The 23,750-nt window shown below is 37.6% G+C and overlaps 1 protein-coding gene across 1 annotated transcript; it reads left to right on the top strand.

The window, feature by feature from the left end:
• Window positions 1-2,643: 2,643 nt before the first annotated feature.
• Window positions 2,644-19,836, top strand: LOC139744730 (organic cation transporter protein-like). The gene is made up of 11 exons (XM_071655153.1): window positions 2,644-2,793; window positions 6,007-6,279; window positions 6,949-7,052; window positions 13,844-13,998; window positions 15,083-15,251; window positions 16,085-16,211; window positions 17,037-17,143; window positions 17,813-18,021; window positions 18,428-18,536; window positions 18,850-19,059; window positions 19,749-19,836. The coding sequence occupies exons 1-11, from the start codon at window positions 2,644-2,646 to the stop codon at window positions 19,834-19,836; spliced, it is 1,701 nt and encodes a 566-aa protein (XP_071511254.1).
• The last annotated feature ends 3,914 nt before the right edge of the window (window positions 19,837-23,750 follow it).

The following is a 23,750-nucleotide window of genomic DNA, read 5'->3' on the forward strand; positions in this document are numbered from 1 at the left end:
GACTGTGAAAGTTGCTTTGCCTGCGTGAAATACATGGTAAGCCTGCACACGATTACTGGAAAATAGCCAGAGTAGCCCTTTGTCAGCAGTTTGTTGCTTAACAGTTAATTCCCATTCACTCTAAGTTGCTAAACTACAAACAATATTATATTTTTTTTTTCTGGACTGCTGAGAGAGACTACTGAACATGACGGCCAGGAATAAAAAGCTGATCAAGGAACTACTCGAGGATGCCGAGTTCCTGAATGCTGTTGCTGGCTTGGTGTCAAATGCTGATTTTACATAAATTGCAGAAAAAAGGGCATTACGTATATTATGTACTATAGTCATTAACTTGCTCACTCGGCACCTCGTTTCCGTAAATGTAATACTTTGAATATTTTTGAATTGCATATCTATAATACCACTGTTCGTGGATTTTATTATTTCAAACATATATGGCTCATGATATTTCATCTATGTTTTGCGTTAATGATAAAACTCACAAATACAACACACGAAATTACAATAGATTCCACATGTGGGTAGTAAAAACAAATCTGGTTCAAAATTCCGTACGTCACCAATTTCCATTAATCTGGTATTCGATTCGTAGAGATGTGTGTTCACGTAATAGCCTGTCTTCATTTAAGAGGTATTTGAAAACATGCCTTTTAGCAAATCACATATAGGCCTAGTCAATCATCATATCATTTGTCTTTAATAGGTTTTGTTTGTTTTATTTCGTTGTGTTGAGTTTGTGTGTTTTCTGTCCATGTCTACATTTTGTACTTAAATCAATTATTTTGTACATACTCGTATAGAAGGGAACTTACTTAACAAGGCCTTTCTGGCCTTATTCAAGTTTTTTTTTTTTCAATTTCACAGATATATGTAAATGATTGATTATCTTTTGTACCGTATTGTAAAATTCAGTGCTGTTGTATTATTTTATCAGAAAATGAGATAAATAAACAAATTGAATAGAATTGAATATTCCGCAATACCACATACAGTCATGTAGAACGAGTTTCCGTGTACAAAGCAAAAACGATTTCCATCGATTTTAAAATCAGTGGTTGCGTCCGCTTAAGTTCACACACAACTACTAGTATTGCAAAGATTTCTGGCCTCGCATGAAAAATGAGAATGTGTGTTTATGTTCCATATTATTACATGACTGGTGAGAAATCAACGTATTTTTTTACAATTTCTCAAGTCGTAGTAAATATGATTTCGTTATGGCAATTATGTTAATGTACTATTATTATGTCAAATATTCTATCATCATGACGTGTTCAATGTCAGAAGAGGCACTGCAACACAATATTAATGTAGGCCCCTTATGTTAACAATATTACATATTTGTGATGTAATAAAACTAAATGGCTTTGAAAGAAAGAAGGCGTGGTGATGGTTATACGAGAAGATGAAGAAATTCACCGACTCTGATTATTTTGTTGCTATACATTTGTTTTTTTTTCATCATGATATCTTATTGCAACTTTCTACTGACACTTAGATAAATACAGTTTTGATGAGCATAATTTGAAGCACTTGAAGTGCCTATTCATCAAACAAAACTCGTTCAAAGATGATTGACAGTGAAACGTTAACCAAGGACTATTAATTTCATAACCTTTCCTAAGCCGCTAAGTTTGCGCTTGTAGTTCAACTGCCTGTCTGAATGACATCTGATACTGCGCTAAGATATAAGCACACTTTCGTTGCCATCTAGAACAACTGACAAGGGTCCTTTTTGTTTAATGCAATGTCACCCTCATAAAGTTGACTTTGATCAATAAAGTCACAATGAAAAAAAAATAGTAACAGTTTCATAACGATTTGTAATAGAGGTTAATAGCTAACATATTGTTGAGCACTGAGATTGTAGTACTTCCGGCGAAGCGTGTTGTCTATGTAATATTTTGCATTTTCGTCGTTACCCAACTGAAATCCTATTATAACATCGTTATTTCAAGCATTTCTCATCCATTTGTGTACATTATGTAGAGCAAAACTCGACAATTCTGTAGCCACGTGAGAACTATATATTTTCACTTAAACTGAAAGTGCGCAGCTCGAAAGCACATAAATGGGACGCTCCTAAACTAGCCAGTATCGAAAACTCATATATCTGTATATCTCGGCCCCACAACTGTAGGTGCATGCCGCCTAAGAAGACAGTGATGATGATCCATATTGATTATGAGAACAGATAATAATTATAATGACCACATCGATTTATTAAATGTATTGAGAGAAAGGCCTCTTCAGTAATGGCAGTAATTTTCTTTTTACCGAGAACCTTGCCTTGAGAGTGGGCGTGATGCAGGGTCGTCTAATCTCACATTTTTATTATGTACAATATTACAGTTGTATGTTGTTTCTCTAAATACACCTAATTAAAGCGCAAAAGTCAAAGTTGTTCTACGGGTCGACCTGGGCTCCAAAGTACGAACAAAATGAGGAACATTAAAGTAATGATGCATTAAAAGCTTTAACTGCCCGCAGTCGATGCGCTGGGACACGGCTATAAAGATAACATGCACACTTTTTTCACCTTTGACGAACATTTTTCCATCCACATTCTGAGTTGAAGTGATGATGCTCGCCTGGATAGACGTGTGAATGCTAGGGTGGCAATGCGAGAAGTCTACAGACATGGCTTTCGACAACATTCTGTCAGTCATCGGGGAATTCGGGATCTACCAGAGGAGGATCTGTGTTCTCCTTGTTTTACTTTGGTTCCCTGGCGCCGCTAACGTTCTGTCGATCGTCTACCTATCTGCTCCAGGGGACCATTGGTGTTCAGTAAGCCATTCAACTCTACCCTGCTTAATCTCTATAATCATGAATTATCGAAGTATTCTCGGCACATTTTACAGTGATGGTATTATGTACACATTTACCTGCGTACATTGTCGTTAAATTGTATTGTCTTACACCGCAAAGAACGATTTCACAATATTATGATTTATCTTCAGGCACTGTCATTAAATTTAACATTAACACCTGCAAAAAAAAGTTTTCAACATTACAGTTTTTTTCATATTACAGTCAAAGTATAAACAGAATGTCACTTATTTCGTCATAAAAAGCATTACGCAAAAATTAAGAGTATACAGAAAGGGAAGTGAGGTACATGTCTGCCAAATAAACTCAAAGTCAAACGAAAAATATATATATATATATTTTATGGACCATACCATAAATGCGCATTATATCAAATCTATATTTGTGTGGAGAAAAGGTGATTGAAAAAGGCATCAACTCTGTGGAATCCTCTTCCCCAAATGTTCCCGGTAACCCAAACGGTAAGATTATATCAAATCATAGACCTACCACTACTGCTGCTACTGCTACACACGTGGACTATAAACAAACGTGTCTTTCTTTGATCCCATCCTCACCGCCCACACCTGATATGTGCATGTGAATGAGTTCTAAGAGTATTAAGACAATGAAGATTGTGTAATCGTGCATCATCACTGACAACAGTCTCCCTCATGTCGGTCTTATTGGCTGAGGTGCCTTTTCAGAAATTCAAACTAAACTGACTTTGAGTAAACACCAAGGATGGGGAGCAGCGAACCTCAAAACATGACAAATTTTGCGTCACAAAATTGATCAAGTGGACACTAGTGGACACGTATGTACACGTCGTCTGCCGCTACTGTGTATGTTTAATCTAGAAGAATGTAAAAAAAAAGAATGGGAAAAATTAATCACAAATCACAATCGACCTGCCAAAATATTTGCTTGTTCTTTTAAAGCACGTGAATTTTTTGCAAATGAAAGGGTTTAAGTGATTTTCCAATATATATTGCAACTCCACGTACATTTTTCTTGATTTAAGAGAGTTGTTGTTGTTGTTATCATTATCATTAGTAGTAGTAGTAGTAGTAGTATATAGTAGTAGTAGTATTTAATTTTTAGATTTCTTAAGGCGCCGTCTTGTCCAGACTGGCTGTCGGCGGTTAAGATGAGATCAAAGCAGGAAGCATGAGAAAAATGTTATTGTAAAGCTTTTGACAGAAATAGCTGCACGAATTAAAAAGCAATGAACGTCCATGTGTAGTAATTCCTTGATTAAATAGACTGTCTTTACGTTGAAAAAGCTTGGCATCCCTAATCGTTTCCGGCAATGTTAACTTTTTCACTTTCTCTCTCTCTTGTTTTGTTTTTGTTTTGTTTGTTTGTTTTTTGCTTCTTATGAGTAACAGGCATACAGAATGTAATGCATTATCTTCACTAAATATGAGCTCTTCATCGTTCAAGTATTAACATTTTCAATATCAACTTTCACGAAATTAAGTCAACTTTATCTCTTCGACATGAAAAATCTTTGTTAGCAGACAATTACATTTCAAGTGTTCCTCTTTATTTATTTATTTATCTATTTATCTATTCATTTATTTATCTATCTATTCATCCATCCATCTATACATGATGATGATGACGATTATTGTTATTATTGCTCTATTATTTATTTATTTATTTGTTTGTTTGCTTATTTATTTATTTATTTATTTAATTATTTATTTATTTGCTCGTAAAATTTCTACAGACGTAATCAGGACGTCAAATGAGCCAGTAACTAAAATCATAATTGACTAAAAGAACCCGAGGATCTTATGTCATGATTATGTTGGTACTAAGTAATCTGCAGACATCATGATCACGACTTACTGCAAAATCAGAAATTTCGGGTGCATAAAAATGAAAAATTCGCAAAAGTTCTTGTCTACACTATGCCAGTGGCATTTCAAGAAGATTTCATGCCGCGAATATTTCTGGTTTTACAGTTAGTATTCACCTGTCATTTTTTGTGTCCTTCGGCATTACTCCAATCAAAGAAGGCACGTCACTGCTTCCCCATTTAATAGTAAATTATTGTCAAAAGGATCAACCTCGAAAGGCCAATGGCCTACTGCTGATTTTCACCACCATATACTCAAGCTATTATGTCAACCTCCATCACACACTTTTTAATTGTGACTATGTACTTAATACCTGAAATAATTTTGATTTGAACATGTATATTCTAATTGATTGTCTTCCTGTATCTTTTTAAACTGTATTTGTGGAAATAAACTTGAATTGACTTGAATTAATTCTTAAAAGTCGTACAAGGGTGGATTCAGGAATTTCGTAAAGTGGGGACGGGGGGGGGGGGGGCTCGATTTTTCTTTTTATTTCTCTTGTTTTAACAAAAATTAAGGGGGCGCGCCCGATGCACCCGCCCCTGGATCCGCTACTGTCGATCGTATATCGTCGATCGATCGTTGATCGTCGATCGTCCCTTTGGACACGTCACGAAATTTTCATGGTTAAAACTTGTAAAGAGTAATGCCTCCTAACATTGAATATGAACTCTTGCGGTAATACACCCAAGATTTATTTTATGAAAAAATAAGTCCATGTCATTCAAGAATACACCCGGAATACACACTCACACTTTGTACCAAGAATAACGGTTGAAAATTTACGGGGTCCCAATAAATTCACCGGAAATATGTAATACTGTTTCCCCCTCCATCATAAAGAAGTTGTCAGTTTTATTCTTAGGAAAGGGTCTGGCAAACCTATCTACAATATACCAGCTTAAGAAAGGGATTTTACTTTTATGGTTGCACATAGGACACACAAACTGTAAGACACAGCATTAGTCTATCTGTCTCTCGATCAATAGTACCGGTAGATTTACTTCAAATGAATCAATCCCCAAGCAACCAAAACATTTCCGTTTTAAACACTTCTCACCTCAAAGCCGAATCCAAACTATTCTCTGCATCTAGACCTTTCATCCGTTAAACTTGGTTCTTTTGCGTTAGTGTGATGTTCGTTATTTCGAAGGTTCGTCAATCCGAAAACGAAAAAAAAAGGTGCGTACTAACGAAACTTCGTATTAGCGAATTAACCTTGGAATAACGAAACTTCAGAATAACGACTTGTAACGATGCTTTCTAGGTAACATCTTTTTCGTATCTTATACAACGTGTCAAAACTCACCGCCTGCCACAGGTTTCTGCCTGGGATTCTGCTATAAACTGTACTGCCCTATCCCTTAGCGAGTCAGAGTGCGGAGATCTGAAGAAACGCTTGAGCATACCCCACAACGAAACTGAGAAGGGAGAACCTTCCTATCTCCAGTGCTACCAGTACAATGTTTCTGGTGTGAGTTTTCAGGATGCGATTCGTGAGGATGGCGGAGATGCGGGGCAGTATGACGTCATTCCCGGTCAGCATGGGTGGGAGCATGACAGGGCGTGGCCGGAGTACACCATTGAGCAACAGGTGTGCCATTTTCATTTTCCCTCAATGGCAAAATCGAATGGTATGCAACTATTAATTGATTCTATTAGTACAAGTCAAACAAGTGTAGGCCAAATCTACCAGTATTTGTTGTTCTCAGGAACTTTATTTTCTTCATCAAAGAACATAATCATAAATCTCAGGCAGATTTATTATACTGTTGAACTAACTAGCTGAAAATTATCCTCATCCATCTAGAAGCATCAAAGGAGGACTCCTTCTTGAGTCTGGTACCAATAGAAATGATTCTATTCTTACATATGAAAATAAAAAAGTGAGGACAAGATACTGATGAATATTTCCTGAAATTATTTGTCTAATAAACACAAAAGTTTAGAAGGGGTTGTAATCTAATATCTATCACACACTGAGAATAATTTCTGGTTATAAAGCTTGACGCAAATTTATTTGATGAATACCTCTATTGTTTTGTTTTATGTCGGTCTTTTATCTGTGTTGTATTTTCTCCATAGTCCATATGATTTTTACTTTGTATACCCTAAATCTATTGTGCTGTGTTTGAAATGCACGGACTTGCAGAACAACAACTGGATCCGCAAGTTCCTTTTATCACCATACTAAAAAAGATAAAATGAAATGAAAGAACATGATAGTAAATGCAGTTGTTTGTGTATCTGTTTTCATCTTTAGTTTGATCTGGTTTGCCACCGAAAGTACCTGGTGAATCTTTCGCAGACGATATTTTTCCTTGGAGTCTTCATAGGATCGTTCGTGTTTGGCGCTCTGGCTGACAGGTGGGGACAAATTATATGTATTCCTGTTTGTTTATCTGCTTGCTGCCTTTAATTCTCCAATTTTCTCGTAAAAAAGAGAGAACAAAAATCATACATGCACGCAAAATCATGCAAGTAAATGCATAGATATTTGGATAATGCATGTTATCCCGAAAGTTTCTTAGGGTTACCAGTATTTCTAGTGACGAAACGTAAAGGTATTAGTCCAAGTATATAATATCACTGCTATGTAAAATGCTGTAAATTGAGCCTATGCCTATCATTGGAGTATGCAATTGAGAGTGCATGATCAAGACGATCTATACTATCTTAATTAGTGTTGTAGATCGTGCTTTATTTGGGTAAGATTATTAAAGTAGAATATACAATTAGTTGTTATCATACTAATGGCATAAATTCCTAGTGGAGACATTCAGAGTACGTATTCTGACAACCACATATAGGTTTGGTAAAGTAAACATGTTTGACTGCAATGACTTGTCTTCTTATGTGTCATATCTTGGTATTTGAAGTACGCATATGTCATATTCTGTGGGGAGTTATTACCATTCAAAGCTATGAGAACGAGGAAATTCTATACGTGCCGTCTTGATAGCATCACTGATTTGAAACTGGTGCATGTATTCATATTCATGTGATTAAGAAAAGGATGTGACGTATGGTTGTCTCAGTAGATTTGTATTTCACGGTACATTACTGGGCAAAAATGTGCTTATGTTATTTCATTTCATTCTATTCCATTCCCACGATTTGGGTGGAAAATATAACAAAACAGCACAAGACCATACAATATTAAGAAAATCGTAACAGACAGCTATATATCAAGCAATTATATGAAATAAATATTAAGATAATGATTTTTTTTCTTATCAAAGTCACAGAATACACTTAAAACGACTCTAGGGGCCGCCAAAATTATATTTGAAAATTAAAATATGTGGGAGAACCTACTGAAAAGCAGATACTTGTGGGGGTATAGGACCTCAGAAAAGAAGTGGCACATGCACACACATTACACACACGACAAGCATGTCATAAAACAACAAACAACAGGGGGGCGTTTCATCAACGAGTTCGTCGGAGGTTTTCACCGACGAATTTGCTATCAGCCAATCAGACGCAAGGATTTACACTGACAACTGTTAAAAGCTAATGAAATCCATGGTCTGATTGGCTGATAGCAAATTCGTCGGTGAAATCTCCGACGAACTCGTTGATGAAACGCCCCCCTGAGAGAAATGAAAGGGAGAGAGAGAGAAAAAAAAAAGATTACAGTTCGTTATTCCGAAGGTTCGTTATTCCGAAGGTTCGTTAATCCGAAAATGTGATGAGGTTTGTTATTCCGAAGATTCATTAATCCGAAAATGAAATAAGGTTCGTTATTCCGAAGGTTCGTTAATTCGAAAGTGAAACAAAGCTCTTTATTCCGAAGGTTCGTTACGGACCCTATATCATTTCGGATCTACGAACCTTCGGAATAATAAACCCTGTTTCATTTTCGGATTAACGAACCCTTTTCCATTTTCAAATATTAAAACAAGCCTTCGGAATAGCGAACCCTATTTCATTTTCGGATTAACGAACCTTCGGAATAACGAACCTTCGGAATAACGCAACAAATGTTCGGAATCACAAACCCGTTTTCATTTTCGGATTAACGAACCTCTAGGTATAGGAAATTTGTGTGTTTCGGATTAACGGACCTTCGGAATAACGAACCTTCGGAACAACGAACAGCACCCGAAAAAAAGATAATGGGAAATAAGAGAGCAAATTTGACTTAACTGAAGACAGCTATAGACTATGAACTTTCCTTTGGAACAGTTTGCCCGTGATTATTGGAACATTTGCATTGTTCGCATCTAAGTTGATTGGCTCAGCAATGGTACACACGACATTCGCACACACGTCGTGGAAACTACACACAAACCGCACCAGAATGGTTTTCGGCTTTTCGGCTCCATTGTCAGGACACATTCGGAGGAAATCTTCTCGGAATGTTCGACTTTGCCATTTTCTTTTCAACATTTGCATGCATTGCAAATCATTTGCTTGCTCAGTGAAAACAGCCCTTACACATGGCGTTGCAAAAATGTTCGTAAACAGCAAGAGATTATAGTACAGGGGTGAAGATAATTATGCGGTATGATTTTCTTCAATTTGTCATGTACTGTTTTCCACGGGCAGCGACACTACCACCAGGCTATCCCTGGTCGCCGACAATGACACGATGAACTCGTGTCAGTCACTCGTGTTTCAAGTTCATCAATGGCGTCGTAATTTCGTGAAAAGGATAAAGTTTTGGTACCTCAAAAGTTTCCCTGAGTTTCCTTGTCTTAGTTTGTGTTTCAGGTTAAAGTACCTTTCATATAACTAACACTGTGAGACTTAAAGGTAAGGGATACCTTTTACAGACCTCCCAAAATGCAGCAAAACATTAAATATGAACCTCAGGGGACTTGTTCAGGCCACTGCTGAGAAATTTGGAAGTCAACAGTTATCTACAATTTGAATAATGCACAAAACTGAACTACTCAGTAGTTCTGTGTGTCAGCCACACTTAAGCCTTTTTGTTGCAGTCTTCTGTATCTTTTATCTATAAACACAAATCTAAAAGTATAAGAGCTGATGTAATAACATATAGAGTGTGTGGCAAGAAAGTATATAGAAATGTTTGTAAGTTTTGATGAACTTTCGTCACAAAATATACATGATGGACACACATGCAGTGCATGGGTCTGCAAAGGTAGCCTAGTAATGTACTGGAATTTACGGTGAGGCCCGAAAAAAATTCAATTCAAAATCTAACGGTCAATAAAAATGTACTAAATGTTACCTTCCACTTTCAATACTTTATGGGAGTTTCTAAAATGATACTCTCTTCAACATACCACTGTATTTATACAACTCTTCATTTAAGGCATGCAAATGGGATTCCCTACCTTTAAGGCCACCGCACACCACACGATCAGACTGGTCTTAAAGTCTTTTAAAAGCCAAGCTGGGTCTTAAGACCAGTCGTACGACCGGACACCGCACACTATACGACCCGACTGTAAAGCGCGCGCAGTGCGCACTGCGTGCGCTTGCATTTTACTGCATTGTGAATGGCTGAAAGCCTACGACCAGTAGTAGAAATTCAACATGTCAAATCTCTACGACTGGCGCTAAGACCCAGTCGTACGACTGGAAACTGCATGGCAAGACTATGACGTCACACTTCTAGTCTTAAGGTCTTAAGACCAGTGAATCGGGGCAAAATCGTGTAGTGTGCGGCGGGCTTTACTCGCCCCAAAGTGCTCTCATGTCTTTAGTAATCATGCAATAATGGTTTCGTACCAGAGCAGAGCGGAAGTTGTTTCTCTTGGGCAAAAAAAAACAAAAACCCCAACATATTGAAAGCCAATACTCAGGTCGGGTGTCACTGGGAATGGACATCATTTGTATGCAATGACAGACTTTTGGTGAGATATAGTGATCCTGTGAGAAGGCCCAGGCATCACAGTCTACTATACAGGTAGTGGAATTGCCTCAACTATTCACGACTTCCTGTTACATCTCAGCGAAACTATCACTCATTTAAGTTGTTTTACATGTATTAGCGCATCCTGCTGTGATAAAAATAGAAATATCTTTGGACTATGCACTGAATGCATTCAGGGTGTACTTGTCATCGATGACCTTATGTCCGTTTACGTTATTCCGATTTTGATTGTGCCATAATTACCACCGTCTTTTAGCTTCTGCCCCTTTTCTGTGTTCTGTTATCGCAAAATACTTTAGTAGTCATTTTCTTCTTTTTTGAAATACTTCATTTGCGGCAAAGTCTTGCTATCACTTATCAAAATCTATAAAGGTGATATCTCTTCAGATGATCTATATAGTGGGGGTGTTGTGGTATAGTGGATAAGACTCCCGAATCCCGATCGGAGGACCCGAGTTCGAATCCCGCCCAGTGCTTTCGTCCTTGGACAAGATGTTTTACCCACCATGTCCCTCTCGACCCAGGTGTATAAATGGGTATCTGGCAACGGGTAATAATAGGGTAATAATAATAGCAGGGCCCTCTGGTAGAAGAGTGGCAACACTGAAGAGGCTACCCTGGATAGATAAGACCTTATATTATAGTTTATTGCCTTTGGGAACTTCACTCTAACTACTGTGAAAGGTGGTGCAATACAAAAGCTGCGAATACTCAATAAAATGCTCCGCGTGTTGGCACTTTTATTCAAAGTCCATAATAATTATATAGTGCTTTATGTTTAATGACGTGTGTTATTGAAGCATCTTATATTCATTTGCTTGTCATTTATTACTTGTCTTTCTATACTGTCATCAATATTGACACTGTGCCATGTACAGTGCCTCTATAATATGGCTTCGGCACTTGGTTTGAACTCGAGCTCACCATCATTGTGATTTACAAGTGCACTTCGTTCATTCATTTCTTTTTTTAGTTTTCCTTTCCAAACATTGTACATGGATATTATATAACCGTCGACATGATAGTATATTTCATAAAACATAAAATTACATAAAAAACTTATGCGATTAACCATCTAACCATTTTAACCTGCTCGATCAGGATGATAGAGGCATGAAAAACATTAGTTGTATCATATTCTAATCGGGAATAGTAAGCTTATGCTGAGTCAAAATGAGCTGCCGGCTATAAAATTCAAGTACAATGAAAATCCAGTTTGTCCGGACAACTCACATCAAATTTCGAAACATCGTTTGTTGTTACTTAGATTACTCCGATAAGCGCTTCTTGAATTATTCACTTTTGCCGTTGCGAGAGAAGGCTATGAATCAGTATACGTCCTGCATTATCACTGTGCTACATTTTGTTTTCTCAATCATTGATATTGATATGTACCTAGACACCTGGCGGTACTTCTAATTTCGATCCCTAATTTTTGCTTTTGGTTGGTTGACTGTAAGAGTCATAATATTATCATCACTGTTGTCTTATATTGTTTTGTATCTAATCTGATAGTTAAACATGTCAACTGGATTTATTTTGTTGCTATCAATGATGAAAGCGATATATCTACTGGCGTTCTTGCCGCACCGGAGGCCAATTATACAACAAGTATTACACATATTGTTATTAAAGGCACACACGGTTTGCATTGAAGAGGGCGCTGTTGAATGGCAGGATGATTGCTGCCATCTTCATCGATTACAAGGATGTAAAGCTGGTTAATTGTCAATCAAAATTGATAGCTTGCGTTCTTTTTGTGCGGGCTCAACAGTGGTGCATTATTCGCTCTACGTAAGTACATCTATGATCATGATGGTACGTGAATATTGGACTGGCACAAGAACATTGATCTTACTTAGATTGAGGTTTTACACATTTTCAGGTGCCACTTCTCTCTGAAAATACGCTGACAAAAAGAAAAACGTCCTCACATTATCAAGCAAAAACACGCACAAAAAAGGGAAAGCTGAAAGGGGGAGGGAATAGGGTTAAATCCCCTACTAAAAAAAAACACCCACAAAACAAAGACAAACAAAACAATAAGGAGCCAAGGGGGGGGGGGGGGGGGGAGGGGTTAAAAGCCTCTACGTCGCCCCCCCCCCCCCCCCCATCCGCCACTGTTGTACGTTCAGAACATAGCAGATGACTTAGCGTGGGTACGAGTCCTCTTGAACCCTAGGTCGGACCGTTGTTCTTCAATAATCTGATGATCATGAAAAGAACCGACATCAAATCATGTTCATCAGTAGATATGCATATTTGATTAATTGAATCTGTATCCGACTAAATGATGAATTTAAACATGATCCTACATGAATCTCTGTTTTGTTAACAAGTATTGTAAAATCATAGAAATAGTTTTTTTTTCTGAATGTATAATGTAATAATACTCGCCCTGTTTGCCCTTCAATTCAATTCAATTCAATTCAATTCAATTCAATTCAATTCAATTCAATTCAAAGGTTTTATTTTCACTTCTTCCAACAGAATGTACAAAGAGTATAAATTCGACATGCGTTTGAGGGAATGATACATAGATAGCAAAGAATAACATTTGTCAGTAGTCATTACAAAATGAGGCATTTTTCATACAAACATATTCATACATTCTGCGAAAAAAGTGGAGGTACCTACTCAAAAGACTGTGCTTGTACAATGTGGGGCACCTCACAGGAAGAAAAAAATAGGTGAAAACTTAACTACAAGTGTGCGGGATGAAAAAAGAAGTGGAAACGGGGAAAGGGAGGAAACAGAAATAGAAGTAAAGAGACGAGACAACTAAAAACAAAAAGCCTAGATCAATCGATACATTCAAGATCAAACCAACAGAGACTATTATTAGCCATATAGTGTAGAGCGTTGAAAGCGACGAGAAAGTGATATATACAATTGTATGGAATTGCTGATAGCGGAACATATTATCTGTTCTGTGAAGGCACGGGTAATAGTATACAAGTTTGCAATAAAATAAACAAGGGATGTGATGTGGAATGCCGCGAAAGACGCGACCTAACATGCCTATGAAAAATCAATAGTATCCTGGTGCTTACAAAGCCTACTTGCTAAAAAGATTAACAAACAAACTTAATTTCTTTCTGTTACTTTATAAGACTTAAGGAGGAATGATTTCAATCTTTTTTTTGAATGAATACAAAGAAGGAGCATTTTTGTGAGTAACACCCTTATATTTTGGTTTCGTTCTATCATATTTAAAGGGTTCGTTGCGTACCCTTTGTGACCTGCAGTGCAATGATTTTCTTTTATCTGATTCTTCTTCGTGTTCTTTCTGAAATCCTGCTATTAGGATCGGCCGAAAGGTGGTGATTTTTCTCTGTCTTGGAATAGTGGTGGTGTTTGGAACAGCCGCGGCATTTTCTACAAGCTACGTCATGTTCGTGGTCCTACGACTGGTCAACGCGGCGGCCTGCTGGGGTCTGATTGTTGTGGCACCTATTATCGGTAAAAGAGACGCGAAATTGCCAAGTTGATATTACCCTATTAACATCATATACTCACCTTCGAAGATATTCAAAAAGGTTGGCAAGCCCTACACTGTCTGCCTGAGACGCGTGAAAGATAATAGACCTTAGTTTTGAAATGCGGTACATGCTTTCATTCCATTCTCTTTCATATTCCTTCAAACGTATACTTTGAGATTCATTTGAGATGGAACTTTCTGATAACTTCACCAATAAAGATTTCTTTGTCATGTACACTAGCATAGTTTTAATTGCGTTTATCGTCATTAATTCAATAAGATTGCTCGGGTAAACTAGGCAAATCTTCGTCACTTCAATGATACACTGGTAGCAAAAAACAAACAAACAAACAAACAAACAAACAAACAAACTTCTTATTTTGAAATATAGTAAAAACGAAATTATTATGTACCTTAAAGGGATGGTGTAGTATTGGTTGAGGTGAGGATTTAGCATTTAACTTTTTGCAAGATACTTACAAACAACTTTATAAGCACACAATTCTAAGAGGATTTCAAAGTCCAGTTGATGAAAATCGGTTTTATAGCGATCCCAATGAAAGGTTGGTGCCACATTTCATGAGGATTGCTGTGTTTTGGATATATCAGCCATTTCAAAACCAATTTTCATCAAATAAACTTTGAATTCCTTTAGAATTATACCATGATCTTACACATTGCATAAGAGGTTTTTCTTTATCTCAAAAAATGATCGTAAAAAAAGTTGGCAACCTGTAGCCCCATCTCAATCAAAATTGTACCATCCTTTAAGTCATCTTTCGTAGCTGTTTTTGAAGTAATACAATGAAATATTCCCCAGTTGTGACGATTCAAGACCTGCCATGATGTCTACAAACAGTAAGATCACATTACTTTGAAACAAAAAATCTTTGATGCTTGTAGATCCCTAACTATACACAGCCAAGTCGCTGTAAAAACGCGTTTTCACAGCGACTGGGCTGTGTATAGTTAGTACATCCCATGATTATTGTGCACAATATGTTGTTTCAGTACAAATTAAAAAAAAGAAAACGTTTACGGAACAAACGTTCTGCCTTTCTACAGGTACTGAATTTGTCGGCAGTTCCAAGCGTGCTTTCATCGGAATCTTAATTTCTGTGGGGTTTCCTGGAGGCTACCTCTACCTGACGTTCCTCGCGTATTTCATCAGAAACTGGCGTTATCTTCTCATCGCCTTGAACATCAGTTTTGTCCCGTACTTTTTCTTCTACCCGTAAGATTAATCTTAGTGATAGCTGCGGAAAGAGGGATAATTAATTACTGGACTGTGTACATTTGTAAAGTCTTTATTTTCTTCTAAATGTGGCCTGAGAGTACTAAATGCATAATAACACGGTTATAACGGTGAAAAAAAAATATGGAAGCTTGCAATATATGTTAATCCGCTATAATTCTGGTTGGAAATAGATACAATTCATTTGTCTATTTGTTTTTCGTATCGTAGGCAGATTGCACTAACATAGGCGTAATAATAGAACAGACAGGCATGTATAGTTTGTGCCTCTCATTTGTGGAGTCACCATATTCACACTACATGTATATCGTTCGGATACATCGCATACATTCGCAATTGGTTGTTAAACTCCTCTATGCCGTCTGCTCAGTGTCTCTGTGGAATGAAATAACGTTTTAAGCTGGTGATCCTAGATAGTTTTAAACAACGAGAAACAAAGTCGTTCGAGTTCGAGCATAGTGCCCAGTTGCCTGCTGACAAAAACTGTCATTTCCACATAGATACATTAATTTGCTTGATTCAGTTGTTACTGAGTAAACATTCATTTCATAACACGTTCGTTTAGTCCCTCATTAACTTCCTCAATACGTTCTGTGGTCCACATGAGCAAATATGAATTAATCGACAAAACAAATTTAGTAACACCACAGTATGACACAAGCATGTCTGTCTCTTACTCTACTTCATTTTTAAATTTACAAAGAATGCAGTCTTATAAAAAAACCCAACAAGATAACCCTGAAAATCAAGAGCAATGTTAACGTTGAAGAGAAATTGGAGCACACCGTTTATTTCTCACTTCTATCAAACAGCTTGATTCTCGAATCTTTCCGATGGCAGCTGTCTATGGGAAGGCTCAAGGGAGCAGAGCTTACCATCAAGCGAGCAGCGAAGATCAACAGAGTTGCTCTTCCGACCTCAACGCTCGAGGAGCTCCAGGTATGGCCTTGATTGGTGAGAAATAATTTCCAACAAGACACACCTCAACTTCCATCCTGTTTCAAGTTATGCCGACCACAGAAGATGTATACTGTACAACATGCAATAGCATCAGAGTTTATTGTTGAATTTATGTGATTTTTTTTATTTCTGTTAATGGTTTTGTTTTTGGTTTTATTTTGTGCCTGTTGACAAAATCAAGAATTGTTGTGAGTGAACGGAGTCGTAAAAATGTAAAACGTGATGTCGGTCCATCTCTGAAAATGTACCGTTGTCTGACGGACTATAGTTGATACATTGTAATAAGACAGAACATAGTGCAAAGCTCTAAATCAAGGCTTGTTTCACTTGTTCCCATGAAATGACCAATAGACCTGTACTGCAGAAATAGCCTATCAATTCTACATGATAATAATAATACATGAAACTTATATATATTGGGCAAAATCCACATTGCAGAATGCTCAAGGTGCACTACGGAATGTTTGCACAGTGGGTATCCTGATTTTGTTTATTTCGGGATCCAGAAAATTCTATGGTGATGAATTATCAAAAGCATCGAAGGTCTTTATCTAAAACAAGGTTTCTAAACATATAAGATGGCATGATGGTATCCTTGTCACTGCATGAGCAAACACTCTGCACCTGTTTGTGTGTCTGTTGAGTTGGTGCATGTTTGCGTCTGTTAGGGAAGGGCGGGAAGGACAGCGCTTGTTTAAGTTTGTTTGAACGAGGGCGGGTTTATACGTTATATATATAATAATTATTATTGACCAGGAATAATCACGCCTCTTCTGAGTACAGTTTAATTATTCTCCTCTGCAGGGAAGTATTAATATTTCAACCAAGGATAAATCACGCGAACCGAACATTACCGATCTTTTCCGAACGCCGGTCCTCAGAGTACGAACGCTGATACTGGTTGCTCTGTGGTGAGTGAACATCGTTCAGCGGTGTGAAGGTAACGGGCTGAGCGTGCGGTAAATGATGACCATGTGTATGAATCTGTTGCAACTTTCATGTCTCTACGTCCATTGAACTTTCGAGACTTCGGACCTTTTTAGAGTTTTGGTTAAAATGCGTAAAGAAATTGTGTATTACATACCCAGATCGTTAACGTTGCATTATAATTACTTATGCGGAGCCTTATCTGGAATGTATTCATGTTCCTTTCTCTCTCTCTCTCTTTCTTTCTCTCTTTCTCTCTCTCTCTCTCTCTTTCTCTCTCTCTCTCTCTCTCTCTCTCTTGGAGGGGGGGGGGGGTCACAAAGCAAAATGTTGATCTACAAATTGCAATAAAGAAGTCAAGGCACTCAAGTTTGACATACAGTGGAAGCTTGCTGAAAGTGGGTGGGCATTACAAGACTATTGTCTTTCCAGATATAGAGGCCCGACAAGACGAATGAATACAGGTGAATGCAAATTGTCGTGAATATTATACAACTTCTGCTTTGATAATGCTGAAGTAGTGATATAACTATCTCCATTACATTTTAGATAACGACAGAACACTGCTGCCATTTGGGAACTTACTGCCGACCTTCGAAATGCAATCGCAGAGTGCATGAACACAATTGAACTCATTTCTTGTTTCGTAACAGGATGGCGAACAATTTGATATTTTACGCTCTTCATCTGAGTACGAGTACCTTCGGGGTCAACATCTATATAGGTTTTGTGATTTCTGGAGTGCTAGAAGTGGTCGCAGTTTGTCTTTGCGTCTTCCTGGTCGACAGCACCGGTCGAAGACCAACCTGCATCGTCTCCGTTATCGTAGCAGGATTGGCAAGCTTCGCCGTGATACCTTCTCGTAAGTGTACTTCCTACTGTACAATACTACATTGAGACGTTATAAAGTAAGTTCTTTTATAAAGATGACGTGCGTGTACGAAAGGAAACGAGCATAAATAATGGCTCATATAATTATGACAATATTTTTGTGTATCCGTATGACTTGAAGGCAGGACCTACATGATTAAAGAATTGAATAGCGTCTAGAATGCCAGTCAAATCCGGGACAGTAAAATGCTATTGACATGCCCTTCAATTAGCCTTCATGAAAGTGCGAACAATAAATCATATGATATATGATATATATATATATATATATATATATATATATATATATATATATATATATAATATACCTAGGAGAAATATCAATATTGGTATATTGATTAAATAGTATTGATAATTGATTTATGTTCCTAACACAGCTCCAGGTCCTATCAGAGCAGCCATGGGACTGGTTGGTAAGTTCGCCATCGTGTTATCTTGGGCGAGTTGCAGCATTTACGTCATTGAAGTACTTCCCACCCAGCTGAGGTGATTTTAATTTCTCAGAGTTTTCTTACACATTAATCTCTTCCCATCTCACCACTTGTCTTTCATCATTTTTCTTGAATCCATCGAGCGTCTCCCCTCTCGATTTTGAGCGATACAGTTCTTCGTATTGTTTCCAGTGGAGTAATAACCATCATTGGTGTATTGTGATGTATACGGAAATGATTCGGTTGAATAATAATGAATTATGGTTCTGTCTGTTTTCTTCATCTTTGTAGAAGAAACAGTAAATGAATATAGTCATAGCACATATTTCTACACAGAGGGGAGATATCATGTTTTTTTTATCTTGTAGGAGCGTAGGAATGGGTTTATGCTCCACAACGTCTCGTGTCGTTGCTATGGCGACTCCACTTCTACTGCTCCTCGCTGAGGTGTGGGCGCCCGCAGTGCTCGTATTGCAAGGGGGCGTTGCGGTGTGTACATCGATCTTAGTCCGTCTACTGCCAGAAACCAAAGGAAAAGCATTGCCTGACACGCTGGAAGTAGGGGAGAATTTCTGCAGGTACTATACACCTTTCTCTATCTGTTCTTCAATTTTAGTTTCTCTGATCTATCGAGCTATTCCACGAATTTTCAATTCTCCGACGTATTGACGAACCAACAACAACTTAGAAACACAAATCATAGAAATAATGAATGTGCCGTGTATATGTGTTTGTTAATTGGTTCGTTTACCATGTATAAACTACAGACATGGTAATGCGCAAGAGATATGATCCGAAATGATTAAAAAAATACTTGTAATGCTGCAAAGTGGCAATGCGTAAGTACTCTTCGCAGTTGTTGACATGGATTGTCGACACGCGGGATCAGTTAAAGATGTTTTAAGTAGTTTTTCCATCTTGCGCTTTGAATTAAGTATCTATAGTTTGTTATGTATATCAGGAGAACGTCTTGTTAGAACAACTGAAAGTCTTGCGTAAGTGTTCCGACAAACCATTTTCCTGGTTTGAATTTTTTTGTTTTGTTTTTTTATTGTTCCATATTCCACATTTCAACAAATACATAAAACATAAACATCACAATACAAAAGCGTGGATGAATTGTCAAGTACAGCTTATAAGACAATAAAACATGTGAAATATGAGGAATCTACATAGAAGCATTGCTTGTATGGTGTAGATTCCCAGATGCGGAATTGAATGCAAGTTGAATGCAAGTTAAATATTTCAATGTTGATCTTTATTTTAGGGACGAACCTGCCATGGGGTGTGAACCATGGACACGCAGAAAACGACCGAAAGAGGACTCGTCTCCAACAAGCGGCGCCAAAGTGTAGTCTAAAACGAAGGAAACTGTCTACACACATAGCTGACATCATTCTTTGAAACCCTCTTTACCTCCCCAATAGTTAACAAAACATATTATTATCCGTTTCACTCGGCACTGATGTCGGACAATAGTCCTATATATAGCATACATAGATAAGTATGAGGAAAACATTTTTGTGAGCGAATGTAAGCTTCTCATGAAAATATGACCTGCATTTGTTCTCTTCCAGAATTGTGGTGTGGTTGCATGTTTATGCTTATGTGCGTGTGTGTGGTTGTGTGTGTGCGTGTGTTGTGTTGTGCTGTGTGTGTGTGTTGTGTGTGTGTGTGTGTGTGTGTGTGTGTGTGTGTGTGTGTGATGGTAGACGGCAGATGACATTTTGTGTTGAGATCTTGGCAAATATGAAGAGAGATTCCAGCCGCTTGCCAGACAACTGAAATTAAGAATCAATGTCCCTTGTTTTATCTGTCCGTCACCGACGTTATCTCGCAAGACGAGGTTAAGGACAATAATTATAACATTGTGTAGACTCGATATTAGAAATTGCAGGTTTTTGCTGAACCACCTGTTTGAACAAATACATGACAAAAACTCCAGCGCAATGATGCATCTTAGAATATTACATGTGCTATCATAAAAGTGAATTGTTTGAAAAAAAATAAAAGTGGTAAAGGACATACCAAGAGATGAAGAAACTGACTTTGTTTGTTTGTTTGTTTTGTTTTTGCTATTTTTATCGTGGTACATATATATTATCGCAAATTACTACTGACACGTCGATAACTGAATTGTCGAGAATGAGGTAATCTGCCACATCTGAAGTGCAAATTCACCAAACAGAACATTTTCGAGGATGATCAACATTGAAACGTTAACCAAATACTTAATTGGTGGCTTTCACAAGCTTTACTAATTTTGCGTTTGTCATTCGACCGCTTGTCTGAGTGACTACGACATGTGATACTTTCATATATATATATATATATATATATATATATATATATATATATATATATATATGTGTGTGTGTGTGTGTGTGTGTGTGTGTGTGTGTGTCTGTGTGTCTGTGTGTGTCTGTGTGTGTTATATACAATGACATTGCAATTATTTGACAAGAAGCTTTCTTGATATAATGGCATCCTCATGAAGTTGACTATAGATCAATAAAGTCACATCGTAATATGCACAAAGTGGTAGCAGTTTCACAAAGAATTTGACATAAAAGTTAAAAGACAGTTTATATAGTGTTAAATGCAAAACACAGTTCCTTTGTGACTGCATAAACTGTTGATTTTTGCTGTAAAACGGAGACATAATGTTTATTATGTATAAATACACTGTAATGTGTGAAATAGTGCTGTGAAAACACCATTCTACTTAGATAACGACGGACTTGCGGAACACATGACTACGCAAAAGTACAGCAATCTCAGAGCGTGGTTGCTAAGTGATGTTTAAAGGAAACCAAAACCCAAAGAGCAATGTGTGAGTGAAAGCAGCAGCATTATCAGAGCACATCAGTGAAAGTTTGAGGAAAATCGGACAATTGATGCAAAACTTATGAACTGTTAAAGTTTTTGTATTGTAATGACTGCATGAGGAGGCTACTCCACTTAATGATGTCATGGCGTAATACTTAATTCTGAGTAATACACACCGTTAAAACCAAAACAACAACAACCACCATATGTTGATAACAATATTATAAAGAAAATTCAACATACTTTCATTTTTCTAGCTTGATGAAAGAGCACTTGACTAACCTCTTTCATAAAGTAGGGGGAGTTATATTACCCTTAACATATATCAGTAACAAGTTGATGGAATGCATATTTTCCATTACAAGAATTAGTTTGGGGGAATTCTTCTTTTATTTTCTTTATATCGTTGTCCACACATAAAGTCATAAACTCTAGTAGTCTCCTTATCCAGTCATTACAACACTAAAACTTTAAAAATTCATAATTGTTGCATCGATTGTCCGATTTTCCTCAAGCTTTTACTGATGTGTTCTAGTGTACTAATGTTGCTGCTTTCCCTAAAATTCACATTTCTCTTAGGGTTTTGGTTTCCTATGATAATCGATTACATCGTATCGGGATAGTAGTACATGTACCTATCAGGAATGAATAACATGCACAGCTTGTTAGCTGTATGTCATTCAATACTACTGCTATAAAAGGGTACGTTCCGATCATCAATACGCATTCTAAGGTTTTTCCTATCCACTACTGAACAGGAGTCGGTACATCAACTTTTATTTTCTAACACATCCGGTCTCAAAATACAACCCATTATCCTTGCGAATCATGTCAGTCAGACATTAATTTTTATTTTTAGAGCCTGAATATTCGATATATTGCAAGCAAATTTCAGATGGAAGAAGATGAACTTTGAGCCCTTCTGAGAAGTATGTTCTAGCTTTAATTTCACTAGTCTTCACAAACGGGGATCTTGGTCACATCGCATATTTATATGCAATTCAGGAGGGTGACGATGTCATAACGTCACAAGAAAATGACGTTTATAACAGAACACCTGTGGACATAGAGAAGACAGTGCTCTTCTTTGTATAGCGGTTAGTTTCGATTCAGAAGTATAGGGATATAAAAACGAGACCAAATTGGTTAAATATTCATTTATTATGACTAAGCTACTCATTTGGAAATGCTATCATACCTTGATAAGCACATCTGTGCCCGACAAACAAAGTGGCACCAAAAAGGTTTTGTAACCTCAGGTGGTACCAATAACCCATTTTTCGGGTCTTGGCCCATGGACTATAGGAGGAGGGAGAACATCGCTTACTGGTATATATTTCGGCAGTCTGCAGCCCTTATCGGACGTTTTCTGTCGCATAGCGTCCGCGTTCTGCCGGCCGAATCGAGAAAGATGGAGAGCGACCTCAGCGTTAACAGGTTGGGATTGCACCACCTGGGTCTGTGCAGCAGTACGTATGAGGTACCATTAATTGACTGACCAAAGTGTCTTTTAATGCATAAAAAGGTAAGATAGTTGCGTTACGACCCTAAGCAGTGGAGAGAAATAGTGTATGCTTTGATTGAATATGATCTCTAGGAATATACTGTTCGTCAATTCTCGTAAACTTCGGATCTATGCCTGCGTGAGTGAGGACCGATTTGTATGTTCAGTCCCGTATATTCAATAATGTGTTGGGGAATGTGTACAATGTATCTACATCTACAACTTGTACAAGTACAAGTGTACATCTACGTTGGTAACGTTGTTAATGTTACTCAGCAAAGTCCAATTCTGGATATGATGCTAAGGATGTAATACTAGTAGAAGACTGGGTAACTATTTACCTCCACAACTCAGCGACCACAAGTGCTAACTCACTGCACTGCGCCAATCGATCGATGACTGCACCGCGATCCGAACTGAATTAGATTTCGGTCTGAGCAGCTGCCCACTGCGCTGTTAAAATTCATATACATTTTTAAATTTAATCAAATTTAGGCTAACAAGTTCACAGGGATTATAGTAACAGCAGGTCTTCAAAATTATAACTTAGCATAGGAAGAGGTTCTACACAGCAGTACGATACAGTAAATTTAACTACCGCCGTTACCGGTATTCTAAGAATTTCTTTGTTGACATTTGTCATTAGTCATTATATCGTTGAAATTATAGAACTCTAGACTATGGTTGGAAAGAAAGACAATTTCTTAGGTGAGATTAGAGTTCTACAATGAGCAAAAACACGGATGCATACTATTTCATGATTGAGGTTATCCTGCAGGGACATCTCTCGGCCCGGTATTTGCAGCAATGCTATGTTGTCTCCAAGTTTGAGCTTAGCTCCACCACTCTGTGCATTACTACTCACAAATTATTAAAGATGTGCAGCTAAAGCACTGACTGTATGTACTATTTTCTACTCCTAAGTCCTAGTCCTAC

This window comes from Diadema antillarum, unplaced genomic scaffold (genome assembly GCF_040938485.1).
Source record: "Diadema antillarum isolate AM-2024a unplaced genomic scaffold, OU_Dant_1.0 seq00001206_RagTag, whole genome shotgun sequence".
Lineage (NCBI taxonomy): Eukaryota > Metazoa > Echinodermata > Echinoidea > Diadematoida > Diadematidae > Diadema > Diadema antillarum.